This window comes from Glandiceps talaboti, chromosome 2, assembly GCF_964340395.1.
Source record: "Glandiceps talaboti chromosome 2, keGlaTala1.1, whole genome shotgun sequence".
Lineage (NCBI taxonomy): Eukaryota > Metazoa > Hemichordata > Enteropneusta > Spengelidae > Glandiceps > Glandiceps talaboti.
In genome coordinates, this window is record NC_135550.1 from 5325601 (window position 1) to 5345600 (window position 20000).

The 20000-nt window shown below is 35.9% G+C and overlaps 2 protein-coding genes across 2 annotated transcripts in view; both read left to right on the forward strand.

Moving 5' to 3' along the window:
* The first annotated feature begins 56 nt into the window (after window positions 1-56).
* LOC144447239 (uncharacterized) lies at window positions 57-5202 on the forward strand. The gene is made up of 4 exons (XM_078137145.1): window positions 57-170; window positions 3193-3320; window positions 3897-4060; window positions 5108-5202. Exons 1-4 carry the CDS (start codon window positions 70-72, stop codon window positions 5168-5170), a joined length of 456 nt encoding a protein of 151 aa, XP_077993271.1. The 5' UTR covers window positions 57-69; the 3' UTR covers window positions 5171-5202.
* A 6347-nt stretch (window positions 5203-11549) lies between these two features.
* LOC144453646 (uncharacterized) overlaps window positions 11550-20000 on the forward strand; it is a 17107-nt gene continuing 8656 nt past the window's right edge. The window contains exon 1 of the mRNA XM_078144973.1: window positions 11550-11589. Coding sequence (XP_078001099.1) covers window positions 11550-11589 — 40 coding nt within the window. The remainder of the gene's footprint in view (window positions 11590-20000) is intronic.

Sequence of the window (20000 nt, forward strand, 5' to 3'; positions counted from 1 at the left end):
TTTTAAATTTCAAGACGATATACTGGGCTTCTAGCTAAGAAAGCCAAACACGTGACAGCCATTGATCTCATGGAATCATACACTCAAATAAATAAGGAAAAGAATGGTCACCTGGGAAATATTGACTTCATCACGTCTGACGCAATTAATCTGAAATTCCGAGCAGAAAGGTAAGACAATCGTCACCTCAAAATGTATGATAAAGTTCAAAATTCTATGTTTAACATACAAGGTTTTAAGTAACATGTCCCCTGTTTATCTCAGAGAACTGTTAGAAATCCGTTCTTCTGGTCGTACCCTTCGTTCCTCTACCGAAGGTGCTCATACACTTCGCCAGCCAATTGCCAACACGGTTTTTTATGGAGACAGGGCTTTTTCGGTGTGTGCTCCGCGTCTCTGGAATCGGCTACCAGTTTCAATCCGTCTTAGCGTAAATATTGATGTTTTTAAATCAAATCTTAAGACACACCTTTTTATTGAAGTATTTTATTGATGGTTTTTTAATTCTTTTTACAAAGTTGTGTGAAGCGCTTTGAGATGTTTTGTTTTACATGTAAAGCGTTTTTAAAGAAATAAATATTATTATTATTATTATGATGTATGATGATAATACATTTATTTAAAGATCAGTCTGTATGAAATGTCACCTAATATTATATGAAATGAAATTGAGCAAAGAAAAGTGTCGAACCCACGTCCCCTGAATACTAGCCAGAGTGCTCTATCCAGCTGAGCTAACGTATCAGATTCTGTGTGTCGTCCTGGTGTGTACCTTTGTATTGCTAGGCAGGGGAGAAGCCAACTGATTAACCTGTAACCTTTCAACATAAGGATCCAATGGATTCACAGGGTCTCTAGTCGCCAACTTAGGAATCGGTTTACTAAAGTAATAAGGATATAAATAGTATGATGCAAAGGCTGTTTAATAGATTACCTTTCGGCAAGACAAATATATGAATATATAAATTACCTTTCGGTAACACACACACACACACACACACACACACACACACACACACACACACACATATATATATATATATATATATATATATATTTGTGTGTGTGTGTGTGTGTGTGTCACCTAATATTATATGAAATGAAATTGAGCAAAGCAAAGTGTCGAACCCACGTCCCCTGAATTTTAGCCAGAGTGCTCTATCCAGCTGAGCTAACGTGTCAGATTCTGTGTGTCGTCCTGGTGTGTGTGTGTGTGTGTGTGTGTGTGTGTGTTGTGTGTGTGTGTGTGTGTGTGTGTGTGTGTGTATGTTCCAGAACCACCAAAACTATTGCGCTCTGCCACTGCGGTATAGAGCATTGTCTTAGCAGATTGATACTCACCGAGTTATATATATATATATATATAATTGACTGGGTGTTGATATAACCACCTAAAAGTGCTCAATAAGGTTAGTAGAGCGAATTATATACAGGTTTTGAAAATATGAACTGTTTCGTAAACCCCTGACGAGTGAGGAATACACACCTCACGAAACAGTTCTGTAGGGTCAATAGCATGTAATTTTCTTCATATTTTCAAAACATATATATATATATATATATATATATATATATATATATATATATATATATATATATATATATATATATATATATATATATATAATCAAAGATTTTAGCAAATCTTTGATTATTCCCGCCCTGCTTACCCAAGCATCGAGCACTCTATTCTACGAGTTTGATACTATTTACTATATATATATATATATATATATATATATATATATATATATATATATATATATATATATATATATATATATATATATATATATATATATATAAACAGTAAAGTGTATCTTGGAAAGACGTTTCTATCAGGCTTTGCAGAGCTGCCTCAGTAGGCTCAATCCATCATACTATATAGCTAATTATCGCTTATGTCCAGTCACGTGACCAAAATGGTAATCAGAACAGTTGCTATTGTTTGCGGTTTATTTCATTTTCTCCGTATGTGTCGAAGTTTTTCTTGGAGCGTAGTGTATACATAAGTGAAACTGCTTAAATATGTCAGCAAAAATCCGAGCGTGTCTTATGTCATACTCCGTTATAATATGCTACACAAACAAAACGGGTAAACATGCGAAATCACAAGCTATTGGTATTTCTGCAACATCACGGGTGGGACCGTTTTAATTTGTGTTCTATCCATTGAAGAAGAGTGATTTTGTCTAAATTAATAGAATCACACACAACCAATGGGCTGAGATGGAATATCTCTCACACGATCCGCAGGCAGATATATGGGATGTAATATCTTGTTTGCAACGGAATACAAACTTGTAAAATATTTTAACTATTGTACGTACAATAATATACCTTTTATACATTTTTTTAGCTTTCCGCAATGTATTGAGTCACAAACACAAATTTGGTCGATGATGGTAAATTGCTTTATAATCCAAAATAAATACCCAATCCTCATCCATATGGCCAATCAATACTCACAACATACAGATAGTGAAACTTAGGCAGACCGGCTTTCCGTGCACAGTGTATCGATATATTGTGTTTAAAAGGGAAAGTACTCACTCGCACTGCTGTTCCAATCGTCAGTCTGTTCCATCTAAGACTATAACGTTGATTAGCCGGCCAACTAGCTTCTTCCCAATCCATCTCTTCTACGAGGTGCCGTGTCATCTTGGACTGTGTGTTGAATTGTACTGAACTCAACTGAGTTGGGGAAGTACTTGGTTGATTTTATTACATGGCCAATCTCCGTCTCCGTCTCTCTCTAGATGGGCTAAAAAACCCAACTTAAATACGTTCAAATTTTACATAAATCTATATTGTTTCTTAATTAAAGTGTAACTTATTCTTAAGTCTTATGAAAGACATCACCTGATATTCAATATCCAATCACTTTGTTTAGATTAGTGATATAAGTCCATATCTCAAAGACCATTAAATAGTTGTGCAGTATTATAATCATACTTTCACAGAACAATAAAATCATACGATGAAGTTCTATAATTAACATATTACGTCATATTAAACTTGCTGACGCTTCAATCGTACTGACGCTTCAATCGTAAAAACAATTCCGAAATACGCAATGTTGAGATGACAAAGATTTATGTTGTTACTTAATAGTCTAGACCAGCTGTTTTTTCAAAATACATATTTTATAAACACAAGTTTCATCGTTTAGTTTCGCCGGTTTTGTTACAGTTTTGATTTGATGTTCTGTAACGTCTTGATGCAGTACCTGGATGATAATGAAGCTAGGATGTTTGTTACTAACGCTCTCACTTGGCTCACAGAAGGCGGGTACCTCTTCACACGAGATGAGAACGAAGGTTAGTTAAACTACGAAATGTATGTTTATATTAAGTTTTATTCTTTTTTTATCCAACCGATTCCTTTTTTGAGGTTTGTTCATAACTTGAGTGAATTTAGGCGTTTTTCTGTCGGATGATAATAATAGGAGATGATTTTGAGATGGGAGAAGATGGCATATTGGAATGGGCGAAGGTGATATCTTGGGATGGGAGAAGATGTTATATTGGGATAGGATAAGGTGATGTAGTAGAATGGGAGAAGGTGTTATTTTGGGATAGGAGAGGGTGATCTCTTTGGAGAAGGTGAATTATGGGATGGAGGTGATATCCTGCGACAGGAGAAGGTGACATTTTTTGATGGAATAAGATATCTTAGGATGGGAGAAGGTGATATCTTGGGATGGTGGGAGAAGACGATATATTATGAAGGGAGAATTGTCCAGGGACAGGAGAAGGTGATAATTTGGGATAGGAGAATGTGATACAATTCTAAATTGCATCAGTCCCACAAAATAAAATTGTACAGAAAAGTGGACGTCCTACAAATTGAATGTAAGTAACAATGATTTGTTTGTTTATCCTTTTTTTATGTAGTGATTAACGACTTTAATGAATTACCAGTGTCCTACCCTACTGTCAGTCGATCTTTATCATCGTACAAAGATATCCTTTCTGGAACACGTATTCCTACTAAAAATATGGATGAAAATTTCCAGTTTTCGTTGGTGTCGATGAGTCAAGTACAGTCTGTGAAAGTAGTAAGCAATCTCACAGCAAAACGTTTACTGTGAACTTTGTAATTAGTTGATTTCATATTATTGTCCATCGATCATCTGGTATCAAAGATATATCATTAATTTTCCAAGTAGAATGATACTGTAACACCAGTTACTCAAACTGTACCTCACAAAAATGTTAATAGTTTTCATGAATAGCGCTTGCAATGTCCTAAAACAACTTACTACTTTATTACAATTTTCAACCCATTCTGCATTACCCAGCAACTTGGACATTTTTTTCGCCAAAGATATAGTCACTAAAAATTGGTCATTTGTATTCTTTTTATTAATGGTCATATCTGTAGGTACTGGGTAATGTATTTGAAAGTTTGTGAGCGAAAGCTCTGTTTTAAATCTCTCATCATATTAAATCTGTACCCGTTCTAACTAGAGTATCATTTCTCGATCAGACAACCACAAGTTATGCACTGAAGATTGTTAAAAATACCAAATATTAAGCATTGCAGATGTTAAATCAGTAGTAAATATTATCCATACTAAAAGCAGTACAGAAAGTGGTTGAAATCGTGATCGGCGTTGAGAGCGCTGATTTTTGGGACGCAATTTGATTTGATTGATCGTATTTACACCTACAACAAATGCGTTTACCTACAGGTGATTCAATACTATTCAGGATGTACGGTATTACGAGTAGTTATGTTATCTAACAAAACCATTTTAAATCATAAAAATGTTCTAGTTGCAGCTTTTTATTTGACAAAAAATAATTCCATAGATATTTCTAGCGGTCAGGAACTTTGTAATATTGTTTGTTGATTTATGAATTTCATTAATTTGTATTGTCAGTTTTCTATTAATGCAATTATATGTCTTACTTATGTCATAATTGTGTCTGTCACATTTCTTCAGCTTAGTCTGAGTTTGGTTTTGGCAGTCAGGTTCAAGAGTTCACCCAGTTAAATATTTCAACAGCAATTTGGGGTAATTTCTCGTAGTCAATTGTTGTTGTTTTTAAATCGTAACCTATAACTAAAGTCACATTTTTTTCATATTCTATATTTACAGTTGTGCGGCAGAGAAACCGAATTCTACTTCATTCATCAGAAAACCCGGTGTTCCAAAAACTGACTGGACTACACAAAAGCAAAGCAGGTTTTCCATGGTCCAATTCTTTTCTTTTAGTCCTTTGTGGATAAATGGTGAATCTTGGTAATTGGTGATTTCATTGTTTATCTTTGTTCCACAATCCTTGGCAAAGTAAACATGTACATTTCAGTTTATTACTGCAGTGTTTGTAGAAGGCTATGGTGAAACAGTAGTAAATGTAGCTTGTCATTTGATCATAAATGTTGTGTGTGACATTTGATGTAAACGTGTATGGATCGGTGTTAGTGCTAGTATACACGAACATATTGACTGACAGTAATATTACCATTGTGTCAGCAGACGACAGTTACCATTGTTAATGATTTCAAAAACTATCAGTAAAATCAACAAAGTACACGACCGTTGGAATTGGACACGTGATAATGGTCACGAATATGGTGACTTTTTCTGCATCCCACAGTTCAACAGATCGACGTACATACTACGGAAGCACCAACCTGACAATGTCATCACCCACACGTACACTCTAAAGATTTTGACGCTTCGGACGCGTCCCATGTGTTCAGTTTAGCGTCAATTGTGTCCAAACATAAAACACTAGTGTTCAGATCTAGAGGATGACTTCCAGTATGGTGTAACTGGATGGCGGTGTAAATTTATCTTTTGGTATTGTTGCTTTTTCATCTTGTCTTGTTAAACGTTGCTTTCACATTGTTTGTAATATCTTTTTGTGTGGTATGTAATGTGTGTGTGTGTGTGTGGTAACAGGGCCCAGGTGGAAATCAGCTTCTGTTGTTTCCTGGCTACCCTGTTCTTAAATAAATTTTACTACTACTACTACTACTACTACTACTACTACTACTATAATAATAATAAAAATTTGTCTAGTCTCTTCAGTATGAACTTGTCAGAAGGGACAAATATAATTTCTATTTTGTACACTACATGTATCGACACTACAAATCAGATCCAAGTTTCTATTATACACTAGGCATGATCATCTAAAGTTCTCTAACATACCAGTGATTAGACTATACATGCAATATTAATGCCCCTATACCAATGTCAAGGGCCCACTGTTATGTGGCATGGGAAACTCATTTACTTAAGCTTGGAAATATTACCTTAGAGGAAACCCCTGGGACTCACTCACCCCAGAGGTCATTCATGCATTAAACCAACAATAAGATTCACCAAAATTGGCTTTCAGACTAAAAATCCTCCAAATCTTCTAGGGGAGACCCCCTAGGACACCCCCCCCCCCCCCCAGCATAAGAGGTGGGCATGTCCCAATCTCAAAGCTCTTTCCTCCACCTCTTACTGTCAAGATGCTATGAAACTTTATTTCAAAAATATTTCAACCATATGTAGTTGCTTTTTACATGTTGAGAGAGAGATGTGTACATATTCCCTTCTCAAGCTTTCCCACTACCTTTCATTGTCAAGATGCTATTAAACTCCTATTGGAATATTTTACCATGTGTAGTCAATAATTATATTATAGTGCCATCCCTGGATTTCAGAGAGTATTTGCAAGACGATACGCGGTCATGCCGTCCATACTGAATCGCGATAAAAATAACTTATGTCAGGTAAATATGATATGGGGGCGGGGGTATCATGCTTTAGAATTAAGTAATTGGGGAGGGGGTCAGCCTGTTTTCAGTTTTACAGATATGGGGTGTGACTTTTCGTCGGGCCAATAGAAAAAACCATTGACCAACCCCCTCCCCAAGCTGGAGAAACAGACTGGTCTGAATGTTGGAGCTCACCAGTCAAGTTGCCGATTTGCATTTTCAGTGCGTCATTATACCATGGCATAAAAATTGTCAATAGTGTTTATTAAAAATCAAACATGTTTAACGATCTTCAGCAATTGAGCTATATCTGTGGAATACGTGCTTCAAATTCCATATAATTTGTCACATACATCAACCATGAGAAACACACATATCCTCTAAAGTCTGTTGGCATAGTTTGTAATTTTAATGGGTAATTTGCATAGTTAGTGATTTTCGGTAATTAGGCTTTATCTTAAGAATGCAAACTTCAAATTTCATTTAACTTGATACATTCATCAACCACAAAAAATCATACGTTTTGATATAGTTGCTTGTGTAGTTTTTAATTACGATGTGTAATTTCCATAAGGAATCATTCAATAATTGAGGTATATCTTTTATATTGCAAACTTTGAATTTCATAATTTAGTACATGCATTTATGCTAAAGAGGAGCATGTGTCATGTAAAGCTTGATGATGTAACTTATAAGCTTCATCATACAGTTTCGCATCATTGATTTTCCAATTAAGTGGTACGTACATCATGTATAATAACTATAGTTCAAGGGTTTGCATTCCAACAATGTACGTATCCCCAAAAATCTACAGTTTTGCCCCTACGGTAGGCATTCAGTTTAAATCTGGTTATAAAATAAAGCCTAATTACTGAAAATCATTTATTTATATGTAGTAAATTATATTTAATTTTTAGAGTGCATTCTTATGATATAGCCTAATTACTTATTTATAATTATTAATTATGCAATGACTCAATAGGGAACTTGCACACCCGCCATGTTGAATGTTGCATCATGGGAAATGTGATAATAAATACTAATCCAATAGTATTGTAAACAATAATTTTACATTGTTTTTAACCACAAATGATCAATTCATAGTTGCCCTGACCATTGTGGGAGGTTTATTTCATCGGTAGCTCCTGATTAAGTATTACAATGACCACAGATAAGCCCATAGTCCTTTGCGTCTGAGCATGCTCAGTCTGGATTGCAAGTTCCCTATTACATCAATAACCTCTATGATGCACGTGCACCCTTGGTATAATGAATGTATGTATGTACTAAATTATATAGAACTGTGAATATGCACTCAAACATCTCAGGACGTGTTCTTTGTTATGTTTGGAGTATGTGCAGTTATATAATGAGTTTTGACTACAAAATGATGCAAATGATGATGCAAAACCTACGCGCATGCGGGATCCCTGAGCAACCTGTTACCACAATTAGCACATTGTATGAAGGGACAAGAGCAAACGTCATCTCACCAGATGGAGAAACCGATTTCTTTAAACATTTGTGGTGGAGTTCTTCAAGGAGACACTCTAGTACCTTATTTGTTTGCTATTTATTGTAATCAACTACATTATGCGTAAAGCTATCTGCTGCAGGAAATGTACATCGCTACATTTCACAGATCTGGACTTCGCTGATGACATAGTTTTGTTATCCAATAAAGTGCATCAGGCCAAAGAACAGCTGCAGCTTGTAGAATATTAGGCGGCAAAAGTGGGATTGCATGTTAATGCCAAGAAAACCGCAGTGATGCTATACAATCAAGAAGTACTGATTCTGATATTACATCAATCAGCGGAGACAAAATCAAAGCGGTAGATAACTTCAGGTACCTAGGAGGATGGATGCAAAGTACAGAGAAAGATCTGAGAATTAGGAAAACATTAGCTTGGAAAGCTTGTCACAAACCTCAAAAATATGGTCTTGCTCACTGCAGAAATCGATGAAAATCCGCGTCTTCCTAGACTCTGTCGAGTCGGTCTTATTGTGCAACAGTAACACCTGGACATTGACACGTCAAATGGAGAAGAGCTTAGACGGGACGTATACACGGATGCTGCGAATGGTATCCTGGAAACAACCTATGACAAATAACGAGCTTTATAGTGGTTTAACAAAGGTCAGCCAAAGGATCACCATCCGACTAACAGGACACTGCGTTCGTCACTCTGAGGAAATTGCTTCGCAACTTATTCTATGGCAACCAACTGGTGGAAACGTAAAACAAGGAAGAAAACCAACATATTTTATTGACGTCATCAAACGTGACACAGGACTAGATAATGTCCTAGAAATGCAGTGAAGGACAGAACCTCGTGGAAAGTTTTCGTCAAACGAGCTCGATTGGGAGATCGACGAAAGTGAAAGTGAAGTTGACTACAAATATGGTTGCCATTCAGTAAAAGTGATATGAGCACCAAAAATAAAGCTTGTGTATAGATAATGTCTTCAATATTACTTGTAAACAAGCTGATTTAAAAGAATTGACAATATATAAATACTACATTGAGTCTGTGATAGGCAGGAATTGACTGGATTTTGATAATTGACCTCAAGGTCAAGGTCAAAAGGCCAAGGTCTCAAAAGATACCTTGCATTTGATAATATGGGGAAAAAACTTGAATGGAGTGTCTGTGTATTATTGTTTTTGAGTTATGCAGTAAAATATTGATTTTGAACTACAAATGTGGCTGTCATTCAGTAGAAGTGAGATAATGCATGTGTATAGTTCTTTTCTTCAATATTAAACTTGTAAAGATGATTTAAAAGAAATTGGCAATATGTAAATACTACAATCAGGGCCGTAGCCTGACCAAATTGCCAAGGGGGGGGGGGGGGGGGGCAGAACTTTGTCTTGGTGCAATCTTGCATTTAAAATGCTAATTTACATAAATTTGCCTGTAATTTACATAATATATAGTTTAGCATACGCAATTAAATATCATATGTAAAAAATAAAAAATGCTGGTCAACGGGTAACCTAGTACCTAACCCATCACATTGGGTAAGTAGGTCGATTTCATTTTTTCACAATGCCTGACAAGGATAAAACAAACCATATATAGTGATAGCAAAATATTTCAGGTCAAGTTTAGATAGAACTTATTCAGTCATCTTGATACTATCTCTTGCAATTTGTCTGCATAGCTACAGTTAGGAAATGTACACAATTCAATTTACGGTGTAATTATGGTGTAGTTCCTCTCACCCTCCCTTCTCAAAAAATGTTAAGCCCCGCCAGTTGAAACTCAAGCATTATTTTAGCCACCCCTTCTGTCACCTACACTACAGTGGAGATATAAAATCATATGGTACAATGATGCATTGGAAGGAGACAACTCCAAAGGTGAAAAAAATAAGACAGTGTAGGAGGCCATTTAGAATCATAAAATATCAAACCATGGACATAATAAAATACCAGAATTGAAACAATTATGCTATGCGCTATATATTATTTGGAAGTGTATTTTGTTGTGGCAAAGCTGAAAGATATTATGCGGATGTGCACATGGTAAATGTGTTCTCCTGAAGTTTAATTTGGTTTTAAAAAATCACGAAAAAGAGCAAAACATTTCAAGAGTTTCAGACTTTCGATGGCCCAATGGTCATAAACTTTTGTTCAATTCCTTTTAGTGCACATTGGATATCTAATCTCAATTCATGCTTGTATGCAACATCAGAGCCAAGTAAACCACTGTATAAGATATTATATTATTTGGAATAGACTCAAATGTATATTGTTACATGTACTATTCAGAAAATGTAAAGAAATATCCTTAATTTTGAAGAAAAAAATGCGAAGCCCGCATGAGGATATATTGCCCATCACCAGAAAAAAATATATGGGTAGGTTGAACAGCCTTTTTTTCTGGCCTAATAGTTCCCGAAAAGATGTCACATTCAAAGTAAAAAAAATGGATGGTGCTTTCTCAAATAAGTAGCACAACAAAATAATCATTTCTTTACCCAACTCTCAAAAACTGTTATGGCCTCGTTTATATCGGAACCCAAGGTGAACTCAGTGAATTCTCCTTGCCATTATCATTATAATGGAAATTGAAGTTTGGATTTTGATGTCAAAGGTACAGCTGTGTTTACAAATTCAATGCCATTCTTTCATACAAATTGTCGCTTCAAAATGAATTGCGGAATAACGCTAGTGTCAGTGTGCAATGATGAGATAATTATATCAAACAACATTTTAACCAAAGACAACATCGAACACAATTATTGAAAGAAATATCTTCAAATAGTGGATCTTAGATATTTAACTGGACACATTTTTATTCAAAGTTAAGCCAGGGTACAATAGCGATATAAGATACATATTAGCCAGAAGTCAGCAGTGTACAGTCACTTTAGTGAACCATCCTTTTAAATCGATCGCGCATGCTAGGAATCGTCACGTAAATAACGCTTTTAATAGCATCGCTATGTATTCAAAAAGTAGCTTTTTTCTATCTTTTTTCCCCAAAATATCGGGGGGGGGGCAGCTGCCCCCCCCCCCCCCCCCCCCCCCGCAGCGGGCTACGGTACTGACAATATGTCTGTGATAGGAGTTGACTTGATTAATATTTTTAACCGCGAAGGTCAGGGCCAAGGTTAAGGTCACAAAAGATAGCTTGAATCTGATAGTATGATACATATGATGTATTCATCGGACATTATAAAAGTGTCCGTCATTACCAAATTAACTGTATACGCTCAATGGACAGCGCCCTCTTGTATGCATTAGCTGTCATTATGTATCGAATATTTGTAAGTTAGTAATCATTGTGTCTGTCGCACATTACATGGTAGACATGGAAGGTGGTGGTTTTGAGAGAGTATGCAGCCAAGAATGTAAGTATCGAAAATATCATTCTGTTCATGCACTATGTAGAGTCATGATTGCCGCATAGTTACTGGCCGGCTTGGAGTCTGTAAATTCCAGATTCGAATTGAGCTATGACTGCCGTTTGTTTCTGAATGGCTGAAGTCTTAACCACGGCACTGTACAACATTTTACCCACAACTCTCTCTGATTTGTAGTGTTGGACATCATCTCCTTGAAGTCAGACAAATCTCACCAGTGTATAGGGTTTTGTAAAAACATTTTTTCCATTTGGCAAGCGTAGAATTGCCACTGATGAGGTTCTGAATACCCATTTTCATCGGTTCTGGTATCAGTGATTTATTGTAGAAGGAGTAGCAACTTTAGGAATTTGTCAGAAGATTTTCTTGAAAGACATGCAGAATATTTGCAACGAAACTAAGGAAAATATATGCACCTGTTATGACTTTGCCAAAGATATAGATTTATTTGAATAGGTATGACAAAAGAAATTTACATACTAAAACTCATCATACACACTGACTACCCAAGTTATTGACACTTTGACAGTGAAAAGTGTTTTATTCACGGCACATGCTTAATTTAGTTGTTAGTTCATTTTTATACAAAATTTAGAACTTTATTTATGATTCCTAATCGTTCTTTTGCTACATATTAATTAAACTTAATTACTATACTTAAAATGTTGAAAAGTATAGATTATTGAAAAAGTTATAAAATAAGGAACCTCCAAGCATACCAATCAGAGAGAGTTGTGGGTAAGATATTGTACAGTGCACGGGCACGATTTGAACCACGACTCTGCCTCAGTCAATGAAACTGTATAATTGGGGACCTGGGCTGGTTGGATGGGGTTGCAATGTGAATACTTTAATCTAGCTTATGCAAGCTCCTCAGGGAGTCGAGAAAGTTAAAGGATCGTTGTGCCGTTGTGGGGATGCTTTGCCAGAGCACAGATAACTAACTATGTTAAATTAGTTACCTGTGGCCAGAGGTACTTGTTAGCACCTAGAGCTAGCTTTCGGAGAGCGGGCTCATTATCTTCAGGAATAATAATAATAATAATAATTAAATAATAGTACATGATAATAATAAAAATAGTAATAATCGGGTTTACTCTAATATTAATTGTATGCTGAGTTCAAAAAAGGGGGTCATTTTATGAACATCTGTTGCCATGGTAACCAAAATCATCATAATATGTTAATCATTTTTCCAAAAATTGACATAAAACATTGAAAAAAAAGATAATACAGTGAAAAAATGTCCTTGTATTAGACATGTATGAGTTAGTGCTACCTGGTGTAACACAAATTGTATAAAATTGGATAGCTGTTTCCATGGAAACATATGGTAGAGTAAAAAATGTTGTGTTGGTTAAACACCTACATATCTGGAAAATAACATGATAAACCTAATTATAACATAGTTTATTAGCATATTGACCACCCTATCTTGAGTAGTTTGTTATGCTGAGTTCAAAAATAGATATCATTTTAGGAACATCTGTTGCCATGGTAACCTAAATCACCATATTATGCATTATTAGGCAAAATTTATGTAAAATTCGAAGAAAAGATTTTTTATAAACAAAATCCTTACTTTTGGCATATATGCACTAATGCTATCCATTGTAAGACAGATTATCTAAAATTGGAGAGTGGCTTCCATGGAAACATAAAATACGCTTACTTTACAAATGCCATGTTTTAGTACAAAAATTACATCTGACATACACCTACAAACGAATGGGTTTGCTATTAAAATACCAACTATTTTGTTACTCCAAGTCCTAATAAAATATGCAACTAGTCACAAACTGAGTGGTTGTAAAAGCTTAACATGTATGTCAGAAGATCTGTGCCGATTACAAGGTCTAATTACGATCACAATTTTTTGAAGAGCCGGCCGGGCCAACTACACTACAACATGTCACGCGCAAGGAGGGTGCTACTATATACGTCACGTGAACATAAACAAACCGGTGTGCGGGAATGTGAAGAAAATTGCAGGCCTTCGCTAGTTTTCTGTTAAATATTAAATGTATACACTGGCAACTGTTTGCAATAATGACAACATAACACAGCAATAAAGATATACTGTGTGAAATTACGATTTAATACAAATTACTCAGCTTTTAAATACAACCCCATCTTGACATATTCTTGTCCTTTTCAGTAACTGTTGTGCTGACAATGTGACATTTACAAACATGAACATGTACGTTAACGAAGTCATCAGCTCTACATACCTTTTGCTAAGAACAAAATTCAACTTTCCTTTCTTGGCAGTGTAAATCATATACATATATGCATACGTAGTACATAGTCTTCAGTTGAATATATGACATAATCATGGATAAGCAATTAATGTAACGTAGGTCCGGTTTGACAAGACATTGACACCAAAACATACATCCAATGTTGCGTTCAAGGAAACCGTTAGTTGCTTCATGATTAAACACTGTCCGTTTACACAGAGGTTATTTCCACGCAAATATATAGCCGTCACAAAATAATTGAATATTAGGTATCCTGTGCAACTCTGTAGGGTTGCACTCGTGCTGTATATGCTGCTGTTCGAAGCATACGACATGCAGTCCAACATAAACTCACGAGCAAATTCAAATAAGGCCGGTCAGTCTTATCACAGTATCGTGTAGTCTTCAGGAAACGTCCACAATAACAATAAGCAAACATCAGTAAGCGTCTAAAAAAATAAACCACACTTGGTAGATTTTTTTTAGTGTATGTTCGTTGAATTTAGCAGTCAGTATCGCCAAAGGAGTCATCACAATACAGATTTTGAGTGAAATTTTGTTGTGGATTTCTCTCATTGATCCACATAATACTGTGGTCTGATTGTTGCATGATGGGAAAATTTGGACCGGCCGATGAGGGCAGCATTCGAATGACAAACTCCAGACGAAATGAAATACCCTGCCAATTAAATGTAAAATTACTGAATTCATAGTCATGTGTTTCAGTGGATGTATTCAATCACAAATACGATTATTTTCCATCTGTCAGGCCAACTGTACAAGTATAAAGTTGAAGTCAGTGTCTTGTGATCATGTATCGTGTAACCCAAATATTCAAATTGCAACAATGTTACATGTATATACAAGTTGTATAAAAATTACGTACATTGTCTCCCCATGAAAAAAGTATCCATGGTAACATTTCTACATGGTTCAGTGAGGTGGGTCTATTTCTATTTTTGTACCCCAAATCAACATTGTCTAGCTTTGGGCCGGGTTCGTACGTGCAGTGATTGCTGCAGTTCCAAAATGCCTCTAGCTAGAGGTGCTGGAAGGTTCAGTGGATGAACAGGTACTTGTGGTAGCATATTAATGAGTTCTATTTGATGAGTAGTTCGTTCCTGGTTTTTAAAAAATTATATTTACATCTCTCTGAACGTCTAAAATACACTTTTTTCAGAAGTAATATTTGAAAAGATTAACATAAAAAAGGAGATGTCCGTTCAAACCAAGTCACCCTACACCATGTACCAAACACTAAAACAGTAAGTTCATCATGTCGCCCTAGTACTAGTAGTACGGACATAGCACGGATCGTTAATGTGAGAATCAGATGTGTGGTTATATGACTCGTATGATGTGCGTCCTGTTTCGAGGTCAAAATGGTGCATGCTAATCCCGTTGAATGCAGAAGTGAGCAAAATGTAAGCTAAACAATCAAATTTGTCAATAAAAAGTATCCATAGGGAAAGTACTGTCCTCTATTGAATATGGAGTTTCTGTGGTGTAGAAAATATCGTTTTTTCTCATATTTTGCATTGCTAGGAAACGTGTCCTCCCCGCTTGTGCTGTTAGTTACAAGTCGCTTACAGTGGTAATCTTGCAGGGGGTCAGTTCAGTGGCCATGGAAAGTACGAGTGCATGCACAGATTTCTTGGTGCACGACACCATCGCCGAGTTAGCATCTTATCCTTCCTTGAGAAAAGTATAAACGCCAGACTCTCAAAATTACGGCCAGACTTTTAATAAAACTGAAGGTGTTTTTGCCAATAAATGACAGCTTGATTTTAGAGGGACGAAAATAACTCTTTCGTTTTGGTTTTGGAAAAGAGATGAACACGTATTTTAATTGAAGAAAATGAAGTATATCTATGTGTTATTATGGTGAGAATGTTTATATTTTCTTGCTCTATTGTTGTACACTAACTTTTGACAATCGCTTTAGTCATATACATCCGAAGAGCTTACTTTTGTCCAACCCTATGTAGACAATAGATGAACCATTGTACAACTATGCGCATAACTTTGCGCAGTGGATTTGTCAAGCGTCTGGACAAACTCAGGTCAGGCACCAGCCCCCCCCCCCCTACACACACACAAACAAACACACACACAAACAAACACACACACACACACACACACACACACTCACATACTTTTTTAAAAATATTTCATGTTTTCTGTTTATTATTCATTTTGAGCTTTTGAGCTTTATAAAGGAAAAATGTCCACATCTTATGATCCCTTTAAAATAAATATATTCTATAAGCTCACACGGATATATTTTATTGAAAGCACCATTCCTCTAAAAAAAAAAATTTGTGCAGACATTTTTATTATTATGTACTATTAAAACCCCTTAACTTGTAATAATAATAATAATAATAATAATAATAATAATAATAATAATAATAATAATAATAATAATAATAATAATAATGATGATGATGATAATAATACGTATCATAGTTTTACTCAATATTAGTAATATGAATACTCAGTATTAGTATAAATGAATAAACCGAAGTGTTGTTCCTGCCTTAGGAAAGAATTCCATTTCAAGTTCGCGGTTCTGTCCCCGGTTTCCGCGGATATTCCAAACCCTCCCCAACCGCGGATAGTTTTGTTGCTAAATGTTACTGTGAATATTCATGAGACGCTTATATTACTGCATAGCATGGCGTAATGTATTCAGAGTAAATGAGCCTGAATAATCATCATGATCATCATATCGTGAAAGATATATCCGGGTCCGCGGGATCGGGACCCGCGGTTGGTTTCCGTCCGTCCTATAGTACAATATAAATGTGACAAGTATATTTCCTTGAGATATATATTGATACATCGACAATTTTTAAGGATTCAAAGGCCAAGCTTACGTGTCTGCGACCCTTATCAGTGCAGAATTAGATCGTACTATCATATTCCTTGCGGTTGGCGAACTATGACGTAAAAAAAATCGATTTTGTGGCGATAGTGAAGTTTCTAAAGTATTCATTAACGTAAAAATCAAGTTGGTAGACATGCGTTTTAAGTGTATTCAATGTACGACACAACTGCCGAAGTTGAACGCCTTTCTTGGATTACAATTTGATTGCAGCGCAGCGTGAATGAATTCAACAACGTATATGCAAATGGATCACATGCTGATCAGGTCATCGAAAGTGCAGATCTTTGAAATAAACATTTTTTTGACAGTGAAAATCTGTTTTCAATCGCAGCAAATATAATATTCTATTGTATGTGGTTCTGACTGAATAAATCTGTAGTCCATCGTAGCTAATAAAATATTCCATTGTATGTGAGAGAAGGGAGAGCGAGAGAGAGGAGACAGTAAGAGAGAAGAGAGAGCGAGGGAAGAGGAGAGAGTTAGAGAGAATCGAAGGGACAGCGAGAGAGGGAAAGCGAGAGAGAGACGGAGAGGAGAGCGAGAGAGAGAAGATAGAGCAAGAGAGCGAGAGAGAAGAGAGAAAGAGAGTGAGAGAGCAGATAGAAAAAAGTACAAAGTATTTGATACTTCGTCATGTCATGAATGTGTGATGACATACAGTACTTCGTCTAGCACTTTAACGAGAGAGAGAGAGATAGAGAGACATACATACATACATACATACATAAATACATACATACATACATACATACATACATACATACATACTGTCAAGATAACCGAGTGGGTTTTGTGGCGTAATTGCAGTCTAGAGGGTGGGGAACCAACCGTTTCTAAGGAAAAGAATGCACGCATACACACGGGGTCACAGGTTTCACTTAAAGTACTTTGTTATGTTAACGCAAGTCAAAAAATAATGTACAACACTCAGTAAGACTAAAGAACTAAATAAGTTCTAGTACATTACATGTAACATGAGTTAAAGGTTAAGTTAAAGGTTGGTGGTGGCAACTTAATTAAAGTCACAACTAAGAGTTCAGGTTGTCTCCCGACACGTGCACGTCCGCGTTGTTCGCGTGAATTACTTACAAGTTCGGTGCTATCGAATTACTTTCGTCGAGCGAATCCGAAGCAGTCACACACTGTTGTTTGGGTTGCCGTTAGCGTTTCAGCATGCCAGCCCGTAGCAGGATTCCATGAAGTTCTACGGTGCACAGTTAGTGTACACTTTCAGGGTCCATACAGCATGCACAACAACCAGCAAGGCTCCAACCATGATGATGTTCGGTCGTCAGCCGTCGAAGCTTAAGTGATCCCTTCCACGAGGACGGGTTCTCAGACCTTTGTATAGTGCCCTATCTACCACCTGTACTCTAATATGCTAATAGCCACCAACCATCCTATTAAATCTACATAAACGGGATATCGACCGACTAAGGGTCCGTCTAGTATACTTTACAAAATTCACCTTGTGACAATAACTCCCCCATTTAAGACGAAAAGTAAGTTTTGTCTCAAAAGTAAAGTATACTGAAATTAAACTATGCGTTAAACTCAATCAGAATGAGTTTAACGCAATATAATGTAAGAGTGAATGGAGTACGGAATCGACTAGTTGCTCAACAACTACTTTTCCGTTTTCTCCTTTTCCATATTGTTTTTTCAATTCTTTACAATTCTGGAATAAAGTATTATTGTTCTTTATTAAAGTCAAATATAAGTAAACATGTGTTTAATTTACATTGCTTTTATATGTCTAAAATGTTTGTTTTAAAAAAAAAAAAAAAAAAAAAAAGGGCGGTGTTGCAACGGAGACCGAGAAATGTCATGAGGCGCATTATCTTTTTTGGTCTGAATACGTGTTTCCTCAAATCTTAGTACAATAGCAAATGCATGGTAATATCATAGAATCATAAAGGAGGACGAGAGATGACATACATACATACATACATACATACTTATACGTCACCTGTCATCAGCAGACATCTAGAAACCAAATGCCAAATGTCAACCGTACGAGATATCGTTGTATACATTGTAACAAGTCTTTAAACTATATGTTTATTTTGTGTCAGAGGGAAACTGTCAAAAATTTCATGCAGAACGACGATAGTCCAGATACGGCGAACGCACAGTCGTCACACGATCGGGAGCATGAATTCCTAAATTTATGAATGATATCAAAATTACCGCAACAGAGGGTGCAATTTTTGCTTAGGGAGCCTTCAGTATTTACAGGGGGGCGGTGGAAATCACACATGGTCTGTTCAGAAAAACATGACCCTTCCCCCATTCTCCATTTAAAAAGTGACCCCCCCCCCCTTTGTCCCATTTTTAAAACATGACTCTCCCCATGACAATTGCATATACTGAACGTTAATCAATATTCCCATTATATGTATACATACAAATTAAATGATTTTGACACTGTATTAGAATGCAATATTTGTACATATAAAGTGACAAACAGTAAGAAAACTGGCTAGTGACATTTCTCTTGTAATCATACACAATCTAGTTAGTATATATATATATATATATATATATATATATATATATATATATATATATATATATATATACGAGTTTGATACTATTTACTATATATATATATATATATATATATATATATATATATATATATATATATATTTACTTCGAGAACGTGCTCATAAAAACATATAAAACACATACAAAAGACAAAGTGAAATACGACAAAAACACAACAGACAGTCTAAGTAACATGAACAAGTGAAAGGAAAGGTATATAATAGTGCTTTCCATGTTGTGCATACCCTGTCTGATCTGGTCACTTGTAAAAGTTCCCTGATATCATTGTCATCATCATCATCACCTTCACCTTCAGTATTGCCATTATCAGTGTCACTCTAATCTGAATCACTGTTACTACTTGAGTCAGTACATGTATCACTGTCCGTGTTCTCTATGACATTCAAAACTAAATCGTCATCATCATCGTCGTCATCGTTGTTGTTGTCGTCGTCATCATCACCATCATATTTAACAACAAATTCACGGACAGCGTGAGTGATAAATTGAGATGGTATACTCAACAAAATGCATCATTTTATTAAACAATTCTCTTACAATATATGTATTTTTTAGGAAGAGATGTATTAGTGGGTGAAAGTCTGTGTGTGTATGTGTGTCTAATTGTGTGTCTATCTGTGTCATCGTTTTCTCTAAAACGGCTGGCTCAATTCAAACGAAATTTGGCACAACTGTTCCGTTGAGTAATGGCAAGAAAT

Bases quoted from the DNA above. Each gene is read 5' to 3' on its own strand.
- LOC144447239 (XM_078137145.1), top strand. From the start codon at position 70: ATGGAATCATACACTCAAATAAATAAGGAAAAGAATGGTCACCTGGGA. The intron at 171-3,192 runs GTAAGACAATCG...GTTTTGTTACAG, and splicing joins CTGAAATTCCGAGCAGAAAG to TTTTGATTTGATGTTCTGTA. The intron at 3,321-3,896 runs GTTAGTTAAACT...TTTTTTATGTAG, and splicing joins CACACGAGATGAGAACGAAG to TGATTAACGACTTTAATGAA.